This window comes from Beta vulgaris, chromosome 5 (assembly GCF_026745355.1).
Source record: "Beta vulgaris subsp. vulgaris cultivar EL10 chromosome 5, EL10.2, whole genome shotgun sequence".
Classification (NCBI taxonomy): Eukaryota; Viridiplantae; Streptophyta; class Magnoliopsida; order Caryophyllales; family Amaranthaceae; genus Beta; species Beta vulgaris.
The window spans coordinates 59,352,269-59,377,611 of NC_079206.1; the positions used below are offsets into that span (position 1 = coordinate 59,352,269).

Here is a 25,343-nt window from a genome sequence, read left to right on the forward strand (position 1 = left end):
CGTACCTTTGACCCAATATATCTTCTATTTCTTATTAGTAAAAAAAATATAAAAAGTTGATATTACGAATTTACACATTGAGACGAATCTAACAAGATCCCTCATGAATATATTTTTTTTATACATTAGTAAGAATATTTGGTCAAAGTTTTCAAAGTTTGACTCCCAAAATAGAAACAAGAACTATATTTTGGGACAAAGGGAGTATTTTAGGATCAGTCATTCCATAAGGGGAAGAATATGCGGGAAACACATCCTCGCAACGTCCCAACTATTGAGTCGTGGGACAGCAATAACACTTCGGTCCAAGAGCGAATGAAAGCTATATCCTGTACACAGGGGTGATGCCAAGAAGTTCAAAACACTTCCGCATTACCACTGCTGTAGCTTCACATAACAAGAGTCTGCTGGTTTCTTCTGTTGAGCCATTCACCTGCAAAATATATCAAGTCATGATTAAAATTTGTAAAAACATGACCCAAATCAAAGACTCGACCTACCTCATCTGCATCGTTTGGGTTAGGGTTTGGTTCTTCACCTAGACATGGAATGTCAATGACCCAAATCCAAATAAACCGGAAATTTTAAGGCTGAGTTAGGGTCTTGAGATAACTTGATCCCATTGACCCAAAATTTCATAAAGGTCATACAATAATGCACTTATGTTTAATATCATAGGATAATACAACGAAGTAACAAAATAACCTAAAGGTATTAATTAATCATTAAACAATGAGTAACAAAAAGAAAATAAAAAGGTGTTCATTGATCATAATCCCAAAACAAACCCATATTGGACTTGACCTATATTTACCAAACCCAATCAATTCAACCCATTTGACTGGTCTAGTCATGACTCATAAGTAACTCGGAAGGCTTTCATCCCGACTAGTAAGAGCCACTAGGCACTATATTGGTGGTATTGTAAATACTCAATGAGTCCCTAAGCGGTGTGTCAAAGTAACGTAGAAGGTTCTCTAAAAGGGTAGAGGGTTGCAAATCCAAAACCCACTTCCATTGGTGAGAAGAAGCAAATCTTGACCCACAACATTTATAATTGTGATAAATTTTGGATACCCGGATATGAAGTCCAACAATAACAAATGTAATATGAACTTGTTGGGTTTCACTAATTTGTCTCACCATTGGAGTAGTGAGTCCCTATGTAAGTCCAAATTATAGAAGATATTTATCCAAAAAAAAAAATTATAGAAGATAAATTGAGTATAATAAATTTACCTTGCATTGGTTATAGAAATTTGTGAAATCATCTGATAAATCGTACAAGTACTTGCATAATACATTAGGCAACAGATTGCTACATGCCTCCTCAACAATCTGGAGAGAAAAAAAACAATTAAACATCATCCAGTATGTCACAACATCTCTTAAAACTACTTCAAGATCTATTTAAATGTCAAGATGAGGCAAGCAATAACAGCAAAGTGTTCTAGAAATCAACTATTACCTCAGAAAACTGAAGCAAATGAAGCCCCAATGCACGCTCATATGCGTGATCCAAAACTATCTCTCCACCCTACATAAAACAAGTCTACAAGTCATCACAGAGCAAACGTGCAAAAATAAACATCGTAATTCTGGATACTAAAATTACAAGAAAACAAAATTTAGCCTGTAAAATTTAGAAGTTACACCACATTTTGTGGTGGTGATGTAAAACCAAGCAAAAACAATATGTCACCTTCTTCAATTCTTCAATGTCTTTACCAGATTTCCTGATAATCGAACAAATTCGAGCATGTGCATAGAGTAAAGAAACAGCAGTCTTTCCCTGGAACCAAAATATAAAATGCAAATGAAAAGCCTTATCGTGAAATCAAAGGTCAATAGGAACTGCAAACTCACAAAATTCTGATTGTCGGAAAGAGTTAGAAAAAAAAAACTATTACTCCCTCCATGTCCTTTTTATTTGCGTTAAATTCATATCAATTATTGCCAATATAATAGACCCAATTTAAAGCTAATAGAAATAAATGATTGAAATTCCTACTATATCCTTCAAAAAGAACTTAGTTCCTATAGCACTCTATATGAATTGAAAAAAGCGGGGAAAAAAACTCCTACAATATGAATTCAAAGGTCAATATACGTAGTTCACCAAAATTTCTTCAAAATGACCCTTGATGAAATGAGGCCAAAAAATTTGAGTTGCTTTCATGAAAATATGGCATATTGAGCTTTAAACAAAAATAATACTTTTATTTATTAAGAAACAACAAAAGAATGACGTGGAGGGAGTAAAAATAACGTATCACATTAAAGATATTCCCTCTTTCTTGGTATTCTGTTGACCTAACATTATATTTAGTAAAGAACATGAAAAGACAGGAAATTTAGATAAAGAGAAGGTCAATATCAAGGAGTATGAGAAATAAGAGAAAGTAAGAAAAGAACACCTTATCATTAAGCATCTGATCGAAGTTAAAGGTGTAGTTGGTGAGTCGATGGTCCATCAAATCAAAATATCTGAGACAACATAAAAATAATTATATCAAACATGTAGATAATCAATGAAAAAGAATTAGTGCCTGAACTGATACCATAACATTACCGCATGAGACACATATTATGCAGTGTTGCAGTGGATTTGACTCACAATTAAAAAGATTGGAGTTTGCACCAAAAAGCTTTGGAACAATACAGTCAAAATTTGACCCCAAAAATGTGAAGATTCACGAAAGTGTGCACAAAGATTGCTTATTTCGGGTAACTGCTACTAATTCACTGTCTCCATCCAATCTAAATATATTCATAGTTGTCACAAATTCTACAACATTATATTGTCCCAGTGCCACTGAAGTGTCACAAATACTAGGAATTTTAAATGGTGCAGCACCAGCACAAAGGCTAGCCCTTTGAGCGAGACTGACTACAAAAGACAGTTCAAAGAACTAGTTTGGCTTGCGATGGAAAATATGTAAGTGTGCCCCGAACATGGGGAAAATAAACTAATCGTGTCAATTTCAGCAGACGGTATAGGGTCTAAGGCTCGCCTAAAACAGACGAATAGGAGGGGACTGACAGCAATATCAGCTGATTTATAATACATGATGAGCCATGACGCAAGGAATCTACCCGAGTCATAAGTTGCAATAGTGCACCAACGGTACAAAAGGGAGAATTAAATTTACTGAATGGAAACTTACACTGTGGAGTAAAAAACAACATCTGTGACCTCGTAAGTTCATATTAAGAGTTTGGTTGTCTCGTTAGATAGGTGAAATTGAAGAGTCTAAAAACCTCTTCTAGAAGGCTGTTTATGGCAAGCAACTGCTGCAAGTATGTTAAGAGTTGTTAACTAACAATTCATGATTTTGTAGGCTTTCTTCGTATGACATTATTGGCAAAAACTTAGGTAAAACAGGATTAGTCAACAGTCTTCAAGGATTGGAGTGACCATTTAAGGTTCCAAGTTACAACTCAGCCATAGACCTTGAAGCTCATCCTGTCCTGCCGTAGGACCTTATCCAATATTTGTTGGTCATTATCATACCCATCTCGGAAGTGATGCAAATTTGCAATGAACAAATGTATCATGGATAGGACTTTGAAAGTAAATTTAAAAACTTACTTTACAGCCCCATATCCCACTGCTTCAGCAGTCTGCTCCAATTCCTCCTCAGTCCACTCCGCAGCTTTACCTATTGAAGATTTTATTTATTTTGGCAAACAAGAATGAAAATATTAAGGTAAAGAGATGGCAATTTCTAGAGTTAGCACTTCCAGGAAACAAAAATAAAATCTACGAGACGAAATGCTCAAATAAAAGGAAACAAATATGTAAAATCATATTCATTTGGTAACACCTCGCTCAATAAGTGCTTGTTTGCTCCGAGCTTTCGCTTCATCAAGTAAATCGACCAGACGCACTACTTCAGAGCTTCGAGTACGAAAACGCTTGCCATCTTCTCCCAATACAAGACCGAAACCCACGTGAGTAACTTTAGGGTATGTATTATCATCCAGTGGAAGCCACCCTGCTCGCTTAGCTGCCTGTTCAATATCAAATTACAGATGTCATTAAAGACACAAAAGAAAAAGATGAACTTATGTGCAAAAAGCATCAAAAATCAGATACTGGTCCAGATAAGTAAAGAATTATATTCAATAAAAGCAGTCCAAAAGAAAATAACACTTAAAGGTCAAAATTCCTTGGATTCAAGTAGTAATATAATAAAATAACAATAACAGTACCAGTAACAATAACAATAACAATAACAATAATAATAACATAATGTACTCAAAGAAACCTCCCATAAAGGGCAATATAAGTATAACAACAGAAATCAACAATCACATCTTGCATACAGAGCATACTTACATGGAAGACCATTTCAAAGTGCTCACGCTGACCAACATCAGTTACATATATAATCCATTCTGCTTTTTCTTCATTGATGCGGTACCTAATTAATGCAATCAGTATGACAACAAAGTCATTTCAAAGGTGAAAGTCACACGAATGGCAAAGACTAAAAGGGGAACAAGAGGCTAGCAGAAATTTGGAAAGACATCCGAGAGTGATTTTAAGGAAATAATGCATCTTTAATGCTGCAGACCGTATATTGACCACTTAAACACACAAAACTACGATGCAGGCTGTATACTGACCACTTAACACACAAAACTCAAAAAAAAAAAGAGAACTCACCAAAGAGCAGTTAAATCAGTGGAAGCATAGTTAAAACCTCCATCTCTCTTCACAACAATAAGAGGTATCTTTTTTCCTTCAATGTGTATAACTTGAGCTCCTTCGCTTTCTTCAATCAGACCTTCATTCCTCAAACCCTCCAAAACGCTTGGAATATAAGGATTATAGTAACTTTCACCCTGATACGTACGAAAAATGTGCGGATGATGAGCATGAGAGCTCAAACTATAGAAATAATTCATGGAGCTAACGGAATACCTTTTCCTCTATGTGAACTCCAAGACATTCATAAACTTTCTGAAATTCCCTACGACTAATTTCACATATTTGAGCCCATGCCTTCCGATACTTAGGATCTCCACCCTGTGTACAAGCAACATGTGCATATAAAACCAAGAAAGAAACAACATTCATACTGAGAAAAACAACAAAGACATGCAAGCTCTTAAACCACTATAAAATAAAATAGGAAACAAACACCAAAATTCCAATTATTTACCTGAAGGCTCACCACCGCCTTTTGTGCCCTTTCCTTGAAGATGGAATCATCGTCAAATCTCTTTTTGGACTGTTTGTAGAAGGCCTGAAAACACAGCAAGTAAATTCCGAACTCAGAAACAGTATCCTCTATTTCGCTCATCATAGGCCAAGTAAGTCGACAAGATCACAACTCTTGAACAATGCAGAAGAGGGAAAAGAACAATTGACAAGGGAACATATGGCCAATTTTTTGTAAAATAATAAGAAAATGCATCATCACAGATTTCTAGACGGGCCCCTCGACAGAGGAAAGAGGGTGCAAAAAAATTAAAAGAGAAACTTGTGAGTGTTATATGCAAGTAAATACCATTGATTACATTTTTATGCTACAAAATTGTGCAACAATTGACATCATTGAGATTACACACACTCAACCAAACAACAGTAAGTAACACACAGGTAACCCCAATTCCTCTAAAGAGGCTGCTGGGCAAAGGGAAAGAAGCCAGAAGGTCCATTATACACAGCCCTTACCCCTATCATGTCATTAACAGAGAGACCTCTTCAGATAGAGATACAAAGTAAACACGAAATATCCACTTACCTGAAGATCCTCAATAGGAATCTCATTGTCATCCTCCGCTTGTGGCGCTTGCTCAAACAGGAACTCAATCAGCATGCCGAACTACATGTAGCAACCAAGGTTGTTTAAACACAATAGGAAGCAAAAACATAATGACATATTGAAAGAGGTAATTGATAGTAAACCAAAAAAAAAAACCAAAAAGAAAAAACGAATCTGTTTCTAACTTCCCTTGATTAATAATTCAGAAGTTGCTACCACATCCTAACACATTAGGCAATTACAATAATAATCAGCGTACCACACGAAATGATAGAATTACAAGACTAAAAGAACCAATTTAATTTTTTGCTCTGGTGTGAAGAAAGCTTTGAAGGCCTAATTAACAACTATAAAAGTAGCATAATTTATAGACAAATTACATACGTCAATGTCAAAATAACTAACTCAAGTAATGTCAAAAACCACAACATAAATTTCACAGCATGTATTGACACACTAACATGGTATTATACCTGTGTACCCCAGTCACCAACATGATTTCTTCGAAGCACTTCAACACCAGAAAACTCAAGTATCTTTGCGAGGGTATCCCCAATAATGGTTGATCTCAAGTGGCCAACATGCATCTCCTTTGCAATATTAGGTGAAGAAAAGTCTACTACTGCCCGCTTAATTGACAATTTCGGAGCCCATGTGTGGATGCCTTCCATAAGCATCTTATTTAAGCTCTGCATAAAACATAATATTCTGAAATGGTTAATAGAAAGTCTACACTACAGAGTGCACATAAAATTTAAAGAGGAATACAACTTCAATCACCTTAGCTATCCATGTCCTTGACAAGACAACATTCACAAATCCTGGTCCAGCAACAGAACAGCTCTCTATCATTTCCGATTCCGGCAAATTTTTCATAATAGCCTAAACAAATTCATTAGTGAAGATAAGATTTCTGAAATACATCATAGACAAGAAGGACTAAGGCTCCGTTTTGGTAGGGCGTAAAACATTTCCCGGAAAACTGTTTTCCTCTATTTTCAGTTTTACATTGTTTGGTTGGCAAAAGAGTGTAGAATCATTTTTCCTTGTGGTAAAATTACTCTCACAATTATGGAAAACCATTTTCCTTTGAAAATGAAGGGAAAATTATTTTTCTTATCTCTCTTGTACATTTTTCTCACTATCTCCTTACTTTCTCTTTCATTTTCCTTTCATTTCATCAGTTTCCTTACATAAAACCAAACAACAGAAAACTAATTTTGGAATTTGTTTTCAATTGTCAATTGTTTTCCATGAAAATGTTTTACGCCCTCCCTACCAAACGGAACCTAAAATTGATATTTACCTCACCAACTGATCTTGGGTTCCTGAATTCAGGCATTGTTCCCCTAATCTTGCCGAACAAACTCATAGCATTGTTGCTGGAAACAAAACGAAAGAAAGAAAAAAGGCTCATACTTCATCAAAAATTTGCACAAATAAATAAAATCATAACACTCAACAATCACCAAAAACTGGGTTTACCATTGATAGTCACCAAAGTTTTCGTTACAAATGGCAATTAGCGGATGTAAATCAGCCTCATTCGGAACAGTTGCTTCGAGCGACTTTTTAAACACTTGTGCTAACAATTGCTTTACATTACCCTCACATTCTTCTTGTAGAATCATCCTGCAAAATCTGGATTTTTTTTTAGCATGAAAGTGAATAAAATTTGAAAATTCTTACTCAAAATTTTAATGCTAAATTACAGAATTTATATATTAAAACTTACAATAGTATATAGTACAATAAGTACTAAACAAACCTTCAATTTTTTGGAATCGTCAAAAAAATCTTTCAATTTTCTTTCCTCGAAAAGTAACTTGAATATGCAGAGAGATGGAACCCTGGTAATTGCAAAAGGAGGGTAAGCGCAAATTTTACGGAACGGAATTTGGAGGGTTTTGGGGTTAGAAACTTCTTATACGTTGCTCTTTTTTTTCCTCATTTTCAATTACACTCGTTTTATACGCTGATGAATTGATGATGATTTCCTCTTCCTTGATGCACTAGTTTTAAGTTGCGTTAATAAATTAAGTTTTAGGTTTAATAAATTTAAATAAGCTTTAATCAAGTCTAACCAGGATAATAAGTTTCAATCATGTCTAACTAGCCTTTATATGCACGCGATGCGTGCGTTAATTTCAAAATTTGTTATTCTATTAGATACTCCATTCATACTTTATTTATGATTAAACTTAAATGTGAAAAATTCAACAGTTAGATGAATTTAGATATATTGATTCGCTAATGTAAAAAAATAAAAAGGTTGTGAGTGATTGTTAACATTAATTTTTTTTGTGAATGAATATTGAGCAGACAGAACAAAAATAATGAGTTGGTTTAACTGGATTAAAGAGTATCAAAGCTAGTGAATGTTCAGACTGTTCATGTGCACGTTATGTATGCCATCTTTTTTATAAGGTATAAATATTTTGTCCATTTAATTTTTGATTGAAGTATTTGATGCATATACTATTTTAAACTTGTTTTAAATGGCAAGTTGGAATGAGAATTTTTAAATGATTTGCTTTTGTAATTTTTTCATTCCATTAATTAGATCATTAACAGTATTTTAGTCACTTCAAAAGAGGACACCATACCTCCTCCCTTGGCTTATATAATAGAGATAAGGTTCAGTAAGTTTCAATCAGGTGTAATCAGGGTCGGCCCAATACCGGTACAACCGGTTATGTGGAACAGGGCCTCACAAATTTGGGGCCCAATTTCGGCTGAGAAATGGAAGGAAAGAAAAAAAAAAAACCAGAACCGCATCACATCATTACCCGCAAGATTCAAGAACCTCTCCATCTTCTTCTCCATTATTCTCTCTCCTCTTCAATCTTCATAAATCAAAATCCCCAAAATCTCGTGAAATCATTCAACTTCCCTAAAAAAATCATCTCATTTCCATAATTTTAACCAAAAAAATTATGTATTTCATTACTCTTTCCCTCAAGAACACCACCAAAAATGGAATAATAACGGGAAGAATTCTTTTTTGCTATTTATATGCGAATTGCGATTCATATTCAAATCTACTCAACTCATATCCAAGAATTCAATTTCTTTTATCCTCCAATTATCCAAAAAAAAAAATCGAACTTTGGTTTACAATACGGGAAGTCGAAGATCAAAGTTGGGAACTTGATTGTGGGAGTTCGAAGGTGAAAAATCAAGAATTTGTGGGCTAATTTATTATCAAAGTCTTCACTTTCAAGGTAAAATTCACTTTTTTATGCCATTTTTTGAGTTTTTTAGTAGAGATTTAATTTATAGTAATTCCGAAACTATATAATTTACTTATTATAATTTTAATTTTTTGCAGTTCTGCCTATTTGATGCAATAATAGTACCTATTTGCCTATTTGGTGCTATGGATGAATCAAAGTTGCTACTCGAATCGCCAAAACTGGAGTTATCATCATCTTCAGTATTACTAGGAGTAGGGGCAAAGTCTCCTTCAACTCCATTCAAAACTGTCCTTGGAGACTTCTCTTGTGAATTGTGATGATGATCTTCCCTTAAAGATTGATGAATCTAATGCTGCTTCTTTTTTAGTTGCCCAATTGAGATAACTGAGCATCTTTTTGGTGCATATTTCTTGCAATACTCTCTAGTGTTTCCTGTTGTTCTGTTTATTGATTAATTAGGCAAGACCAAAAACCAAATTAGTAATATGCACATCATATATTGCATGGCTTTGTTTAAATAAAAGATCTTACTAGATTTTTTTTAGTTTTGGTTTATTTATCAAACTGTAAGGAACGATTTATGATAAATAATAATAAAAAAATTACAAATTATTCTTTATAATTTTTTTAAAAGGCCCCATTTTGATGAATAAAGAGGGCCTCCATATTCCATGAGACGGCCCTGGGTGTAATAAGTTCCAATCAGGTCTAATAAGATCCAACAAGTTTCAATCAGATTTAATAAGGTCTAATAAGTTTCAATTAGGTCTAATCAGGTTCGATAAGTTCCAATAAGGTCCAAATAGTGAAATAGTCAATGATCAATAAATATTTGTATTATTGTCCATTATTTTATTATTCATTCACTATTAATTAATTATGTTATTATTAGAATTTTAATTAAAGTACAACAATGATTATATCATATTATACTTGTATTATTGTCTATTATTTTATTAAATATTTGTATTATTGTCTATTATTTTATCATTCATATTACCATTAGATGATTATGTTATTATTAAAAATTTTGAATTAAAGTAGCACAATGTATAGTATTATACTTGTATTATTGTCTATTATTTTATTATTCATATTACTATTAACAAGACTATTAGATATGTTAGTGGTGAAAGTTTAGATAGGCAAGTATATAAATAATATATTTTTTTTTTGTTAAATTGTTTATCGTAAGAGATAATTAATAATAAATATTTTTTTAAAGGATAAATTTTAATAATTATTATTTCATAATAAATTTTGAGGGGTAGTATGTTAGAGGTAATATTTATGTTACAACTCATCAATAATTTTTTCCAATAAGGTCAAATAAGTTCCAATTAGGTCAAATAAGGTCTAATAAGTTTCAATAAGGTGTAACAAGTTTCAATCAGGTCTAATAAGTTTCAATCAGGTCAATAACTTTCAATCAGGTCCAATAAGGTTCAATCAGATCCAATAAGTTGAATCAAGTCCAATCAGGTCTAATAAGTTCAGTTTAGGTCCAATAAGTTTAATTCAGGTCCTATAAGTTAAGTTCAGATAAGTTTAGGTCCAATAAGGTGAAAGGAACGCACCCTTATGCTTGAAATTTGGAGGGTTCTAGGCCTAGTATTTTTGTGATAAATTGAAGTAGAGTTAATTAAAGTAAACTCAAGTGAATCGAACTAAGTTAAACTAAATTAATAATAATAATAATAATTTATGTGGATTGAACTAAATTAAAGTTTGTTTTCTTTCGAACAAAAACTAAAGTATGCTTAATGAATCAAACTAAATTAAACTGAAATAATGCTCAAATGAACAAGATTTTAGGGTTTCAGATTTTTTTTTTTCTTTTTGCAACCTATGTGGAGGTTGAACATAAAACATAACCAATACAAAAACTAGTTTTAAGAAAACATTTATCTATGACTAAACAATTATCTTTTTTTTTTAATAATTTACATTTTAGTTACATAAGGGTAATTTATGCATTTTAGTGGGACAACAAAAATTTTAGGTGTTCCCTTATAAAATAAAGATATGTTGGTTAAACTTGACGGGTAATGCGTAGACAAATAGCATCACTTCAAAAAAAACTATTTTTTTCATCAGATACCCCTGCGATTTGGCGAAATTCACCAGTTACCCCAATATTTTCAATTATTCATCAAATACCCCTGAGATTTGGTAAAAATTCCTAAAATGCCCTTGCCGTTAAGTTTTCGTCAACTTCTTCGTTAGGTTTCCGTCCAAATCATTCATATTAACCCAAATTAACTCTAATTAACCCTAATTAAACTCTAACTAATCCTAATTAAACTCTAATTAACCCTAATTAACTATAATTAAACTTTAATTATCTCTAATTACTTTAAACATGCACCCACCATCACCCAGCCACCATACTCCCCGAAACCCACCTCCCCAGCCCCCCTAAACCACCCCCCCCCACCCAAACCACCACCCACCTCCCCACCCCCACCCCCCTTAAAACCCAATTGTCTTTTCCTATGCTCAAAAGGAAAACATACCTATAAATACCTTGAACCCCAAATATTTTACCCACACAAAAAAAATCTTTCTCCTCCCACACAAGAAAACCGGACCACCTATCATTTCTCCCTCTTCCACGTTTTTCCTCTCCTTCTTCCTTTCTTCTCTTGCAAGAAACACTTTCTTCTTCAACAAGAAACTCCACAACTTCACAACACCACCACCACCGCTGACCACTGTTGTTGCCACCGCTGCCTTGGTTCTGTTGGTGCCTTCTTCCTTGTTCTTCTTCTTGTGTTGGTTTGATTACTTTTCTTCTTCCTTAAGTTTTGATTAAAGATTATGTTTATATGATTTGTTTTAGTACTAATTATGATTAGAAGTTTTGGTTTACTGTTTTAATGATGAATCTATGATTAAGTAAATTATGTACTGAAAGAATGAAAATTCATATTTGATTATTATGTTTAAATTGAATTTTTAATTATCAAAGCATGGATTTTTAGGGTGTTAAAGATCGAAAAATCATAGTGACATGTTATAAACTATGAAATTGATTAAACTTATGAATTTAAGCATATTTAAGTATGTTTAAAGGGCGTTTTATGAATTTTAATGACTAGTATAATAGTACTATGCTAGGTAATATAAGTAATTGAAGTTTTAATGATGAAAACAAATTTTAAATATTTTCAAAGGGAATTTAAAGTATTTTAAAGTTGTTGGAATTTATTTGGAGTATTGATTATAAGTTTATTGGTTGTTTTAAGCGAAGATTTCTCTGTAAAGACTTCTAAAGTTGTTAAAAGTGGCCTATCAATTTGTCTACACAAGGTACGTACATACTTATATGTTGTGTGATGTAGTATCATGATTTTAGGAAGGAACGTTGTATAGTATCATGTATAGGAACTTTGTGAGTACATATATGATTGTTATTATGATTGGATTTTACATGTTTTATGCTTGTGTGTGAACATGTTAAGTTTGAAGATTTTAATTATGAGATTGATATCATGTTTGTATGGAATATTGATGCAAGCATGTTGGTTGGGAACTTTATTTATTAATTCACATGGGGAATTAATATATTTATTAGTTGGATCATCATTGAATCATGCGCTCCCTTATATTATTACTTTCACTACTCTATGAGGATTGTGAGCCTTATTTGATAATTCATACCTTTGAAAGGTAAGTTGATTGTTGGTCAGGTTCAACAAATAAGAAGGATTAGATTAAAGAAGAAATTAAGCTTGGGTTGTAAGTTGTATGATAACTTATTTAATCCTAAGATAAAAGAAATAAAGTTGTGGATGTTTGATTATGTATTACCTGTGTTGCTTGTGTGTCATAACAAGTAATAACTGGTAAACCATGTAAAGTGAAACTTGGATAATAATAAACTTTAGATTGGTGCACGTCTGAAGTTGGACAATTAGGAGTTGGGGTACATGGTGAGAGTGCCATGACTTTTTCTAGGAATCGGATTAATCACCATTCCTATTTTTATTTAAAAGGTTCCAGGATATCGTAGGTTATTATGGAATACGGAGTCGCGCCTGTATTTCGTCTTCCTAGGTAAAGGCTTGTTTTAGTTAGACGTCTCGGTCAAATGACTATTCCATTAAAATAATAAAAAAGTTGTTAAAGTTTAGCCCAGTAAAAGTTATCTGCAGATCGTTATGTTGTTATTTATCCCTGCTTCATATTTATTAGTATTATAGTTAAGAATGTTTATTTATTACTATGTAGTACTCAGCTTTGCTGACTATGTGTTTTGTTTGTATGTATTGATCATGACTTTGCCTTATTGATCATGTGATTCCCATTCTTGGTGAGCAGATTTTTTAGTGCATTGACATCTACAGGTGTGTAGATAATACATCTTGGGGTTTCGGGAATGGAGAGCTTGTTTAACATATAGGTATATTTATTGTTTCAGTAGATACATTTACATTTAAGTTTGGTTTGAAATTAAAGTTAATAACGTTGTTTGGTTTTGAAGTTACTTCGTTATTTATTATAAATCAATTCAAAAGTTTAATTATATGTTTTCCGCTGCAAAATTCTGAATAAGTCGATACGTTATCACACGGGCGATAATGCTTTGATGATTCTCCGGTCTTATATTTGAAAAGTATTATTGGAAAAGAGAATTATCGGGGGTTACAGGATCGATGTTCGATGACAACTCTACAAAGTACAGAAGAGGGCGGGCGTCGAGGAGTCGAAGAAGAAGGGTTGCAAAGGCAAACTCTAGAAAGATGGCCGATTGGCATAGCCTTCAAGATTCGAAGAGGGATGGTGATTGGCCAACGACGGCCGTACGGTGAGTGCTAGGATTTGGGGAAGGTGAGGAAAAGATGTCGCGCTAGGGTATAGGATAGGAATTTGGATAATTGGCTAAGATTTTAACCTAAGTTTATTTCAAAATGTTTTTACTTTTTGGAAAAATTAATTTGTAAAAAAATCGAGTATTGAGGATATCCAAAATTAAAAATTTGAGATTCGTATCTGATTTTTTTGGATATCTGATCCAAAAAATACGAAATTTAAAATCGAATTGGATATTCAAAATCTTGATTTGGGTCAATAGGATATGTTTGAGCTGTCCTATACATGGGTAACTATGCAAATGGTGGGGCGAGACAATATTGACTCGTTGGGCAGGTTGTATTTGAAAATTCCCCGCAATAGGTGTTGGGGAAAGGATGGAAATGAGACTTTTGGATGGGTTCGGGTGTAAAAGGACTATTCTCCATACCTGCTTGCCCCATTGATCTCGAACTCCAACAAAGGCATTTTAGCAAGTTTGAAGTCAAACTGGTACCAAGCTAGAATCAACATATATAGAATCATGGGATATTACCTCTGCTGCTCTAGGAATATTTCTGGTGAATTAATCAAATTATTGTAGGCAGTAGGATAGTGGTTGGCAGTTCTGTTAACTTGCCAGTTGTTTTTTTATCGTTATTTTTGTCTCTTTGTGATCATGTATTTTTGTTGTTATTCTCTTGGTGTGTTGTCACCTTATGATTGTATCCCACCTAGTATATATATATATATGACAAAGTGATAATACTAGGTTTTTGAGAGCCTAGAATTCAGTGCCTCCTTCTTGTATGAAACAAGAGTTTCTAAATCTTCTTCATGGTATCAGAGCACACTAGGTGCTGATCCAGAAATCACAAAAATTTCTTTTTTTCTTTTCATCCTCTGTTGAATATCCTTGGTCTTCTATTTTTTCTTTAAATCTGGAAATAGAAGGAATCCTTCTAGACGTTAGCCTTGAGCTAAGAAACCTCTTCAACATGAGTGAGAAACAACAAATCATTCCATATTCTGACCCATACTACCTTGGAAACTCGGATAACTCAGTTACTCCTCTCTCAAACACCATTTTTAATGGAAACAATTACCTTCCATGGAGTAGGAGTGTTAGAATGGCACTAGGTGCTAAAAACAAACTAGGTTTTATTGATGGAAGCATCAAAAAACCTGATGTTAACTCTGAAGATTACAGTAAATGGACAAGGAATGACTATATGCTCAGATGTTGGTTATTTGCCTCTGTGACACCTGAAATAGCTGATGTCTTAATCCTAAGTGAATCTGCAAAAGGATTCTGGGATGACTTGGTTGAGAGATATGACCAACCAAGTGCTCCTCAGTTATATTCTATAAAAAAAGGAGGTTACAGGGTTGATGCAGAATGAAATGAGTGTTGCTGAGTACTATGGAAAGCTGAAGAGATCTTGGGATGAACTAAACTGTTTAGATGGTTTTCCAGAGTGTAGTTGTGGTGCCTTGCAAAAATGTGAGTGTAGATACCTCAAAAGAGTTCTTGAAAGGGAGTCACAAAGTAGGTTGATTGATTTTTTAATGGGTCTAAACAACAGTAAGTATGATAGTTTAAGAGGGAGCATTCTGGAGCCTGTTCCTACCATAAACAAGGCCTTTCAACTTGTGCAGCAAGCAGAGAAGCAGAGGGAAGTAACAGAAAACATTGAGTCTGGGTTTGATGCAAGTGCTCTCTTTGCCAACAAAGGAATGTTTATTGGAAACCAGTAGGGTAAAGGGAATTTCCAGAATACCAAAGGGGTTTTTTCTAAAAAAGAAAGCAAGGAATAGAAAATGAGAAAGTATTTTTGTGACCATTGCAAGATGAAAGGTCATACCAGAGAAGGATGTTTTAATTTAAATGGATATCCTTACTGTGATCATTGCAACATGAAGGGACACACCAAAGATGGGTGCTTCAAGATACATGGATATCCAAATCGTTCTAAAGGCATGGTTCAGAAGGGAAAGAGAAACGTGACCTATGCTGCTAATGTTGAAAGTAATGATCACAACAAGGATCAAGAGAAACCTTTGGATTTTGGGAATCAGAGAGACAACAGCATGATGAACAACCTGGTTGAACAAGTTCTCAAGGCCTTATCCATCAAGCAAGGTGAGGGCAGCAGCAGTTCTGTGAATAACTCTCATCTAAGCAATTTTGCAGGTATGTTCTCTTCCAATAGTGCTCAATGTTACTATAAACTGCTTGGTAAAGACACCTGGATCATTGATTCAGGTGCTTCTGAGCACATGGTTAATAGTAACAGATTCTTCTTTGAAAAAAAGAAAATGGATAAAGGTGTTCATGTAGGAATGCCAGATGGAACTCTTAGACAGGTGAAAGAAACTGGATCCATTTACTTGGGCCCTAAACTTATACTCAGAAATGTATTATACATACCTGAGTTTAAACACAACTTGCAGTCTGTAGCTAGGTTGATACATCTGAACAATTTGAAAGTAATATTCTCTGATGAAAATTGTACTTTTCAGGACCCTTCTAATGATGAAGTGGTTGGAAAAGGAAGAAGATATGGAGGAATATATCATATGAAGTTGTCTGAAGAAAATTGCACCAAGGATGAAGGTGTTAGTCATTCCAAGGAATGTAATAATGTAGTTTTAAGTAAGAAAAGAAGAGAGAACATTCTGTTGCTTCATCAGAGACTAGGACATACATCTTTGTCTAAACTGAAACACATATCTCAGTGTGATTGTAGTGGTTTAAATGATTTGTTTTGTGATACTTGTTGTTTGGCTAAACATCACAGACTTCCTTTTCCTATAAGTAAGTCCATTGCTGATAACAATTTTGACTTGGTCCACATTGATTTGTGGGGACCTTATAGAGTCAAAGCTGTCACAGGAGGAAGATACTTCCTGACTATCCTTGATGATCACTCTAGGGTAACATGGACTTATTTGATAAACAACAAGGAACAAGTGAGGGTTGTTCTGAGTAATTTCATTGCTTATGTAGAAAATCATTTCAAGGTAAGTATTAAAACCATTAGAACTGATAATGGAACAAAAATTGTTCAAGGTGAGTGTGGGAAATTGCTAGCTGAAAAAGGTATTTTCCACCAAAAAAAGTGCTCCTAGAACTCCCCAGCAAAATGGGAGAGTTGAAAGGAAGCATAGGCATTTGGCTGAGACTGCTAGGGCCATGAAAATTCATGCTCATCTCCCTAACAAATTTTAGGGGGAATGCATTTTAGCTGCTACATATGTCATAAACTTACTTCCGAGTTCTGTTATTAACTGGGAAACTCCTTTTGAAAGACTAATGAAGAGACCTCCTGATTACACTCTCCTAAGAATTGTAGGTTGCTTATGCTATGCCACCAATTCTCACACAAGGGGGGATAAATTTGCTCCCAAAGGGAGAAGGTGCATCATGCTAGGATATCCCAGTGGTCAAAAGGCATATAGGGTGTATGACTTAGAAACTCACAAAGTTCTAATATGTAGAGATGTGGTGTTCAAGGAGGACCATTTTCCTTTTAAAGTTTCTTCACAGCAAGCACCAGCAAGTTCTCTTGTTGCTTCTCCTTCATTTCAGGTTGCAGATGCAGACGTTTTTGACTCAATTGATGAAGGAAATCAAGTTTCTAATGATCTTCCTGTTAATGATCAAGCAGCATCAGGTAATGCAGCTTCAGATCAATCTTTTACATCTACTGATGAGCTAAATCTTACTGAACAGGTACAACCTACTTTCACTGAACCTGAAACTCTTCTGAGAAGATCAGCAAGAGAAAAGAAGATTCCAGCCAAATTTAATGACTATGTGACCACTTTCCAGCAACCAAGTAAAAACACTGAAGCAGATCAAGGAATGCAGCACTCAGCAGCAAATTTTGTCATGACAACTTTACAAAACAAGGACTATTACTCTCATGAATACATAGCTTCTCTTAATAATGTCCTTAAAACAAGAGAGCCTACTTCCTTCAAAGAAGCTTCTCAAGATACAAGATGGAAGAAGGCTATGCAAGAAGAGCTGGAGGCTTTGGAAAAAAATGGCACCTGGGAATTAACTAATCTTCCAGAAGGTCATAAAGCTCTAGATAGTAAGTGGGTTTACAAAGTAAAATTCAATCCCAATGGTGAAGTAGAGAGATATAAAGCAAGATTAGTGGCCCGGGGTGATAAACAAGTGAAAGGTAAGGATTACAAAGCTACTTTTTCACCAGTTGCAAAATTTGCAACAGTCAGGACCATGATTGCCCTTGCTACTAAAAGAAATTGGAAGCTGCATCAATTAGATATAAATAATGCATTCCTTCATGGGCATTTGGAAGAAGAAGTTTATTTGAAGATTCCAAATGGATACACTGGATCTTATACTCAAGGGCAGGTTTGTAGATTGAAGAAAAGCCTTTATGGCCTAAAACAGGCATCTAGGCAATGGAATATAGAATTGAGGAGGTTTCTCACACATCTTGGTTATACTCAATGTGCCAGAGATGGTTCAGTTTTTTTTAAGAAAACTGGACATCAAATATGCATAGCCTTGGTTTATGTAGATGACCTGTTACTAACTGGTGATGATGAAGCAGGAATCACTCATCTCAAGCACAACCTTGATAGTACCTTCACTATCAAGGACCTGGGAGAGCTGAGATATTTCCTTGGCATAGAAGTAGCTAGAAATGCCCAAGGGACTGTCATTAACCAAAGAAAGTACACTCAAGACCTGCTTCATGATACTGGATTTCATGATTGTACTCCCACAAATTTTCCCTTTCCTAAGGGAATTAAGCTAAGCACTGATCAGGGAGAGCCCCTGGAAGATCCTGAATCTTATAGAAGTCTCATTGGTAGACTTCTTTATCTCAACCTATCTAGACCTGACATCACTTTCTCTGTTCAACAATTAAGTCAATTTATGGTTTTTCCTAGGAAACCTCATCTTCAAGCAGCTCTTCATGTTCTGAGGTACTTAAAAGGAACAATTAACTATGAGTTATATTACCCCAAGGAGGGGGGAGAGAGCTTCATGGCTTACTCAGATGTTGACTGGTGGTCTTGTCCATTCAGTGGCAGATCCTTAACTAGATACTGCATTTTCTTAGGAGGCTGTTTAGTCTCCTGGAAAACCAAGAAGCAAAAAGTCATCTCTAAATTATCATGTGAAGCTGAACTAAGAAGCATGTCAATGATTACAGCTGAACTTGCTTGGCTTACTGGCCTCTTTGAAGATTTGCATCAACATCTCTCACTCCCAGTTACTCTCTTCTGTGATAACATCTCAGCTGAACACATTGCTCACAATGATGTGTTTCATGAACGCACTAAACACCTTAAACTTGATTGTTACTACATTCGAGAAAATATTGAAGCAGGGCTCCTCACAACCGCTCATGTGAAATCCTCACTCCAATTGGCTGACATTCTTACTAAGTATTTATCAGCTATTCAACACTCTTTCTTGGCTTCCAAGTTAGGACTTGTATGCTTAGACCAAGTCCAACTTGCGGAGGGGATATAGAATCATGGGATATTATCTCTGCTGCTCTAGGAATATTTCTGGTGAATTAATCAAATTATTGTAGGCAGTAGGATAGTGGTTGGCAGTTCTGTTAACTTGCCAGTTGTTTTTTTATCGTTATTTTTGTCTCTTTGTGATCATGTATTTTGTTGTTATTCTCTTGGTGTGTTGTCACCTTATAATTGTATCCCACCTAGTATATATATATGACAAAGTGATGATACTAGGTTTTTGAGAGCCTAGAATTCAGTGCCTCCTTCTTGTATGAAACAAGAGTTTCTAAATCTTCTTCAACTTAGTACCAAGATTTTCAAGTACCGAGCTAACCTTGTATCAGCTTGACTCTGATTTGGTACAACTTAGTTTTTGAGTCCAAAGGACTCCAACAATGAGGCCCCAAACAGAACTCTAATATTATGCCTCCACTCCAAGTTGCATTTATTTAGGACGGACCAAGTATAGAAAAGCACACAACAACTATAGACAATGAAATAAATGTTGTAACAAGCAGCAGTAATACAGAAGATGGATGCTGCATGTGGAAGTACAAAACAGCTAAAACGGATACAATTGACCAAAATGAAGCTCAAAACTTGAAGAGTAAATCATAAGTTCAGTAATTCAGTAGTCAGGGATGGCTGCAAAACGATAGCCTGCAGCACCTCTCCATGAATAATATGCAATACGAGTCTCGTAGAAGCCTGCACCAACAGTTTCAAAACACGTCATTATTATACAAAACAGAGCCATGGGAGAAACGAATTCGACTCAGCAAATTTAACCATAATCAAGTACAAGCACTGCATAGAACAGAATCAAAATCACATTATTCTAGCAAATCACCCAAAATGTTCTTTCTTCTCCCTTCCTCTCGTCTTTCTCCCCACTTCCATCTCTTTCAATTGATGGAATTTCGTAATGCCCAAAAGTATTGTTTCTTGACAGCATAAGCATTAGAATATCATTACAACTATGCAATACGAAGAATTAGATACTAGCCCTCTCTTAGTGATGTTTCTATTCTACGTTAATCAAATAGATGCTGATAAATTATTGTCTACAACGTGGAGCCAACATCCATCAGCTGACAGCCAATAATTTCTTGCTAAATAAGCAATTCTTGGACCATTCCCTAGAAGTTTAAAGTACCTGCAATACAATTCAAAAGGTTCTCGTTGCCTATTCTTTCTCTGTATGCTCCAAAGGAAGACAGGGGCCGGGAAGGGGTTCAAGTCTATACAGAAAGCAAAACCAGGCTTCAGCAAATTAGGTTGGCAAGGCTACTTTGCTCCCAAAAATATTTCAAGAAGTTGGCCAGATACATCCAACTCTTATTCATATTTAGCTCCGGCTAATAAATCCCTTCGCTCAACATCAAGAAAAGAAAAAATATGACACCACATACAATACTAGCAAAGAAAAACAAAAATAAAAATTTTGCTTCTTTTTTTTTTTTTTTTTGAGGGGGGAGGGGGGTGTTTTGCTGTTATTTCCCTCCTACTTCTATGAGTAGATAACATGATTTGAACCTGATCATCAGCGACATCACATATCAAATACATATCTTCAAACATCTAGATCTGCAAAGGTACACTAATAGTATAATGCATAATACGTGGAATATGTGCAAGGTATCATCCACAAGTTCAAGGGCCACTCCAAAAACTTCATTTATACCATGGTAAGGGTATCATATGAAGCAAGAGAGCTTTCGGAACACTGCTAGTCCATCACAAGCAATTGTCACTTGCCAAGATTTCAACAACCAGAGATCATACAAGGCAGAAACTCTAACACATGATAGCTGAAGAACGAAGGAGCTGAAAGAATTTTTGGATAATACGAGTGGCTAAAGACATCAGAAAGCAATTTAGAAGGGAAATGGTCTCCTCACAAGACTTAAGTTGATTTTACTTGTCAGCAATGTCGAACGAAATTGTTAAGAGATCTCAATATAGCCAAAATTAGCATGCTCGATGTAAATCTTTCTTTAAACTAAGGGAGAATGTACTCTCTAGCTTCTAGAAGCTGGAGAAGGAAGCATATACTTATTTTTCTCATTCCATCTTCATCCCTCCTTCACTGTATGACGTTGTCTGCAGTGAGCAGAAAACAAGCAAGTGATAGACTAATATGTTTCACCAATAACATGCACTCTCACTAGAAGAGATGGGCCAAAGACCTCTCCTGGGTGCCAAAGGCCCCAAAGCAGCAGCGTTAACAGAAAGGAACTGCTGCTGCTGGCTTTTCATCATGATCAGTAGTATCAAAGTATCAAATCATAGATGCATACTTCCTCTGTTTTTTTTCTATTGCATCATATGGGAATTCATGCTTGCCAATGCGAAACTTTGACACATAACATTTTAGTTATGTATAAGTATACTAAGTAAAACTATAAAATGAGTTGAATATTGAGACGAATCTAACAAGTAAGAAGACCCCACATGGCTATATTTTTCCTACATGTAGATCACAAAAGATGGTCAAAGGAGAGTGTGTGAGTAGTGTAAATATCCAAATGACGCATAGAATAGAATAAAAATGGAAGAAATAATTCAGCAACTGAAAACCGCACCCAGGGGGGGGGGGGGTAGCTAAAGTCTAAAAGCACTTAATTATACTCTTACAAGATCCATTCAGATGAATTAAGGCTGGTTCAAATGAGCTTGATTAGTTTTGAGACTACAAAACAGGACGACACCAAACATTTGGGGGGGGGGGGGTTCAACAAGACACAACTTAATTGCTCAGAGAGAAGTCAACTCACAGGCAATCAGGATTCGAAGTCAAATTAAGCAGAAAGTAAAAATAAGACATTATCCAGGGACTAATACTAAGAAAAACATGCAGGATCAAAACATCTAGCAACAAGCACAAAGAGCAGCTAATCACTAAGTTCTCTAAGATCATTGCTCCAAGTGATAAAGAAGCAGGGTTCTTGAGAATTAAAGAAACATTATGAAGGGCATAATTCATAATTCCAAGGACTTAATCAAGATTTATCCCAATTTAGTGTGGATATTGTCGCACCATATTGAGCTAACCTATTTTGCAGCTAAGTTACATCAACCACAAACAACTCAGTACCCCAATGCTTCGAGCAAAGCTTGCACTCTGAATAAATTAAGGTTTGGTTCAGATGTACGCAGCCTTACCCCTGCAAAAACAGAGGTTTGTATTGAAGCTAAAAAGGAACTGTCTAAGATTACTGATGCAGCTGACTATGGCCATTACAAACAAGGAAGATGAAGCTATCAAAACTTAGACTAAAAGGTGTAAGCAACAGCAAACCAGAAAATAATACCAGGGTCTATTGTTTTGCTAGTGCAGCAAATTGGGAAATCTGAAACATTTACCTTTTTCTTAAGTTTTTGATTCCTTATGACATGTTAGAATCTCGTATAAAGTCCATAAATAGACTAAATGCAGCAAAGCAAACAGATTCTCAACAATAAATAAAAGAGAAAGTAATTCTCTTTATTTAAAGAGTCATGTGAAAGTTACCCAGGCCTTGGGAACTTAGTAGGTAACTCCAGCAAGCGTCCTTGGGGTGATCTCGTAGTTCCTACCGGTGACTTACATGAGGTACATACTTGCGCATGAATATCAAGACATCAGATGGAATAAGATAGCGATTTATCTTAGCCTTGATGTGTCAAATAATTCAACTCTTGTTAGTTGAATGCCCGGTTACACGTAGTAATCTTTCATTCTTTTATCATTTTCTTAGCCAGTTCTCTTCGATTAGACACACTAGATTTATTGGCCGCGAAACAAAAGGAACCAATCACTAAGCTCTTCACTCAGGCTATCAAACTTCTCCTATATTAAGTTCTTCAATTCATAGTTTTTCTTGTTTAATGAAACACGTCGAACACTTATCAAAGAGAGAGAGTCTGATCTATCTCAGAAACAAAAAACCTGATTTTCTTGCCTACAATTGATGCCCTGAGCGTCCTTGAACTTCATCAGTTGCCAACTATAACACTCTGTTGAACAATACTTCACTATTATAGCTACATTGTTTTATCATCTCAAATTGAGGATTGCCATGAAACAAAGTTCTGTAGCCTATATATTGTCTCTTTCAGCTTCATGCTTCCCGTCTTAATTTAAGTAAAATAAAGGAATTTGTTGTCTCAAGGATGTAAAATATACTTGCAAAACGTAGACTATACATGCAAGTCACAAAACTATCAGTAAATAAAATGACATAGCAAGTATACTTAATCTCTTTCTGGACACAAGATTCTCCACTTAAAAAATTACTTAAAAACACTCTCGGTTTCCTTCTACTCTTCCTCACTAAACTCTGCAATCACTGAACTACATTGATGCAAACTGTCTAACAGATGGATTACCTCCCTCCACAGTCCACACACACACACGAACCAAAACAAAAAAGAGAGAGAAAGATAATGAGAGAGAGAAACTAAAAGGCAAATTGTTGATACCTGGAAGAAAGGTGAGAAGCCCAAGTGCAAAGAGACCATATCCTTGAGAACGTTCCCCTCCCATATGACCAGTGAGAATAAAAAAAGAAAGAAAAAGAAGAAGTGATCCAAGGAAGAGAAGAAACAGCGCAAGAAGGATGGATTTCCATGGAACTTTGTCTAGACACTTGGGTGTGTAATCAAACCGAGGATCATATTGTCTTCCCTTTATATGGGCATCATTACTGTAAATTTGACCTCCATCATCCTCATCAGTGGCAAGGCGAGAGTATTTCACATTGCGCCTTGATGCCATCACAGCACCAGCAGAGCTGTGAAAGGAAAATTGCAGCTACACTTCCAAGCCCCCAAACTCCACAGAAGAGCAATTTCCTGATGAATTGTGTAAAATGAAAAACCTAATTAGTAGATATACAACCCAAATCAAATTGCAAGTTACCTGATTTCCTCTCCCCAAAAAGATTCACCTTTTCCCTCCTTTTACATGGAGATAATATCCCCGAGGTCAGAGGGGTAGATGAGGGTGTGCAAGGAGACCAACAGTACAGGGCCCCCAAAATTATAAAGGCCCCATAATATATTATTTTGAAAATTTTACTTTATATTTGAAGAAATCATCTTTGTTTTCTAGCTTTAATAAATTTGTCAATGATTTATCTTTAGAACTCTAACCTTTCATATTTATTTTCTTTATTTTCTATAGATTTAGGGCCCAATTTTCATGTTAGAACCGGAGCCTCATAATCTTCAAGACGGTCCTGCCTAGGTGTCCTTTCAATATACTTCCTTCATCTAGATATAGGTGTCACATTGTCCGAAAATAGTATATACAAGTACAACTAGTAGTATTATTTTCAAGCAGAGGGTGTAATTCAAACTATTTTCAACCAAGATCCTTTTAGCTGTAAAAAATGACATTTCCACACAGCATCGAATCTACGCAAAGACGATCACTACAGCAAAGAGGATTCCTCCCTCTAAATATTCAAAGACTTCAGATACCTCATACCTCATATTCATTTCATCTTATTCACCGAACATAATACATAAGACAATGAAAATCATATCATTTCCAATAACAAATCTGTTTCCTTTTCCTTTTGACAGACAAATTTATAGTTTACTCATATAGAAGTATTACTAGGAGAACGATACGAAAGCGAAAACGCAAAGAATGAAATTGCTAAGCATTTGAAAACCATGTGAGTCACATTCTTCTCATAACAATATTCTTTATAAAATCAACGAAACTGAAAATTGAATATTAGAATTATACCGTAAGCGAGTTGATTTCCTCAGGAAGTTTGCAATTTGAGTGGTTTCAGTTGACGTTAGGGTTTTGCAGTTTTTTGATTCTTCATAAATTGTAAAATTTGTTGATTTAATTTTGGATGAGAGAGAGAATCAGAGAAGGAAAGGAAGGAACTGAGAAATGAGGGAGGAAATGGTCAAACTAAAATTAACTAGCCAGTCAGGCGCCAACACTGAATTTTCTTCTTCTTTTCATCTTGATTCTTGGACACCAAACTTATATGAACATTGGTCTAAGCAACACCCTTGGGAGAAGAATGGAACCTAACCACCCCGAACTTGG

The 25,343-nt window shown here is 35.1% G+C and overlaps 3 protein-coding genes across 5 annotated transcripts in view; 1 reads left to right on the forward strand and 2 right to left on the reverse strand.

Moving 5' to 3' along the window:
- Positions 1–101: 101 nt before the first annotated feature.
- Positions 102–7,791, reverse strand: LOC104894145 (arginine--tRNA ligase, chloroplastic/mitochondrial). Of its 3 annotated transcripts, none has more exons than XM_010680325.3 (17): positions 7,546–7,791; positions 7,263–7,409; positions 7,084–7,159; positions 6,558–6,659; positions 6,251–6,466; positions 5,757–5,837; positions 5,172–5,255; positions 4,931–5,035; positions 4,673–4,851; positions 4,343–4,427; positions 3,828–4,014; positions 3,593–3,662; positions 2,418–2,487; positions 1,703–1,792; positions 1,469–1,537; positions 1,240–1,338; positions 102–433 (listed from the first exon to the last, which is right to left on the reverse strand). In XM_010680325.3, the coding sequence occupies exons 2-17, from the start codon at positions 7,406–7,408 to the stop codon at positions 323–325; spliced, it is 1,770 nt and encodes a 589-aa protein (XP_010678627.1). In that variant the 5' UTR covers position 7,409; positions 7,546–7,791; the 3' UTR covers positions 102–322. The 3 variants fall into 3 exon arrangements, with proteins under 3 accessions (XP_010678627.1, XP_010678625.1, XP_048500155.1); XM_010680323.3 differs by having other exon boundaries at positions 7,263–7,418; XM_048644198.2 differs by lacking the exon at positions 7,546–7,791 and having other exon boundaries at positions 7,089–7,159; positions 7,263–7,315.
- The window catches only part of LOC104894148 (histone H1), a 49,166-nt gene continuing 28,533 nt past the window's right edge, over positions 4,711–25,343 (forward strand). Inside the window, exon 1 of the mRNA XM_010680328.4 lies at positions 4,711–4,722. The gene's annotated coding sequence lies outside the window, so the exon portion shown is untranslated. The remainder of the gene's footprint in view (positions 4,723–25,343) is intronic.
- On the reverse strand, positions 19,750–25,245 carry LOC104894146 (uncharacterized). Its single transcript, XM_010680326.4, has 3 exons — positions 25,026–25,245; positions 23,750–24,121; positions 19,750–19,993 (listed from the first exon to the last, which is right to left on the reverse strand). Exons 2-3 carry the CDS (start codon positions 24,042–24,044, stop codon positions 19,914–19,916), a joined length of 375 nt encoding a protein of 124 aa, XP_010678628.1. The 5' UTR covers positions 24,045–24,121; positions 25,026–25,245; the 3' UTR covers positions 19,750–19,913.

Bases quoted from the DNA above. Each gene is read 5' to 3' on its own strand.
- LOC104894145 (XM_010680325.3), bottom strand. From the start codon at position 7,408: ATGATTCTACAAGAAGAATGTGAGGGTAATGTAAAGCAATTGTTAGCA. The intron at 6,467-6,557 runs GTGATTGAAGTT...TGTTTTATGCAG, and splicing joins CAAGGACATGGATAGCTAAG to AGCTTAAATAAGATGCTTAT. The intron at 4,015-4,342 runs GTAAGTATGCTC...GATATTGAACAG, and splicing joins ACTTTGAAATGGTCTTCCAT to GCAGCTAAGCGAGCAGGGTG.
- LOC104894146 (XM_010680326.4), bottom strand. From the start codon at position 24,044: ATGGCATCAAGGCGCAATGTGAAATACTCTCGCCTTGCCACTGATGAG. The intron at 19,994-23,749 runs GTATCAACAATT...CTGTTGGTGCAG, and splicing joins GCTTCTCACCTTTCTTCCAG to GCTTCTACGAGACTCGTATT.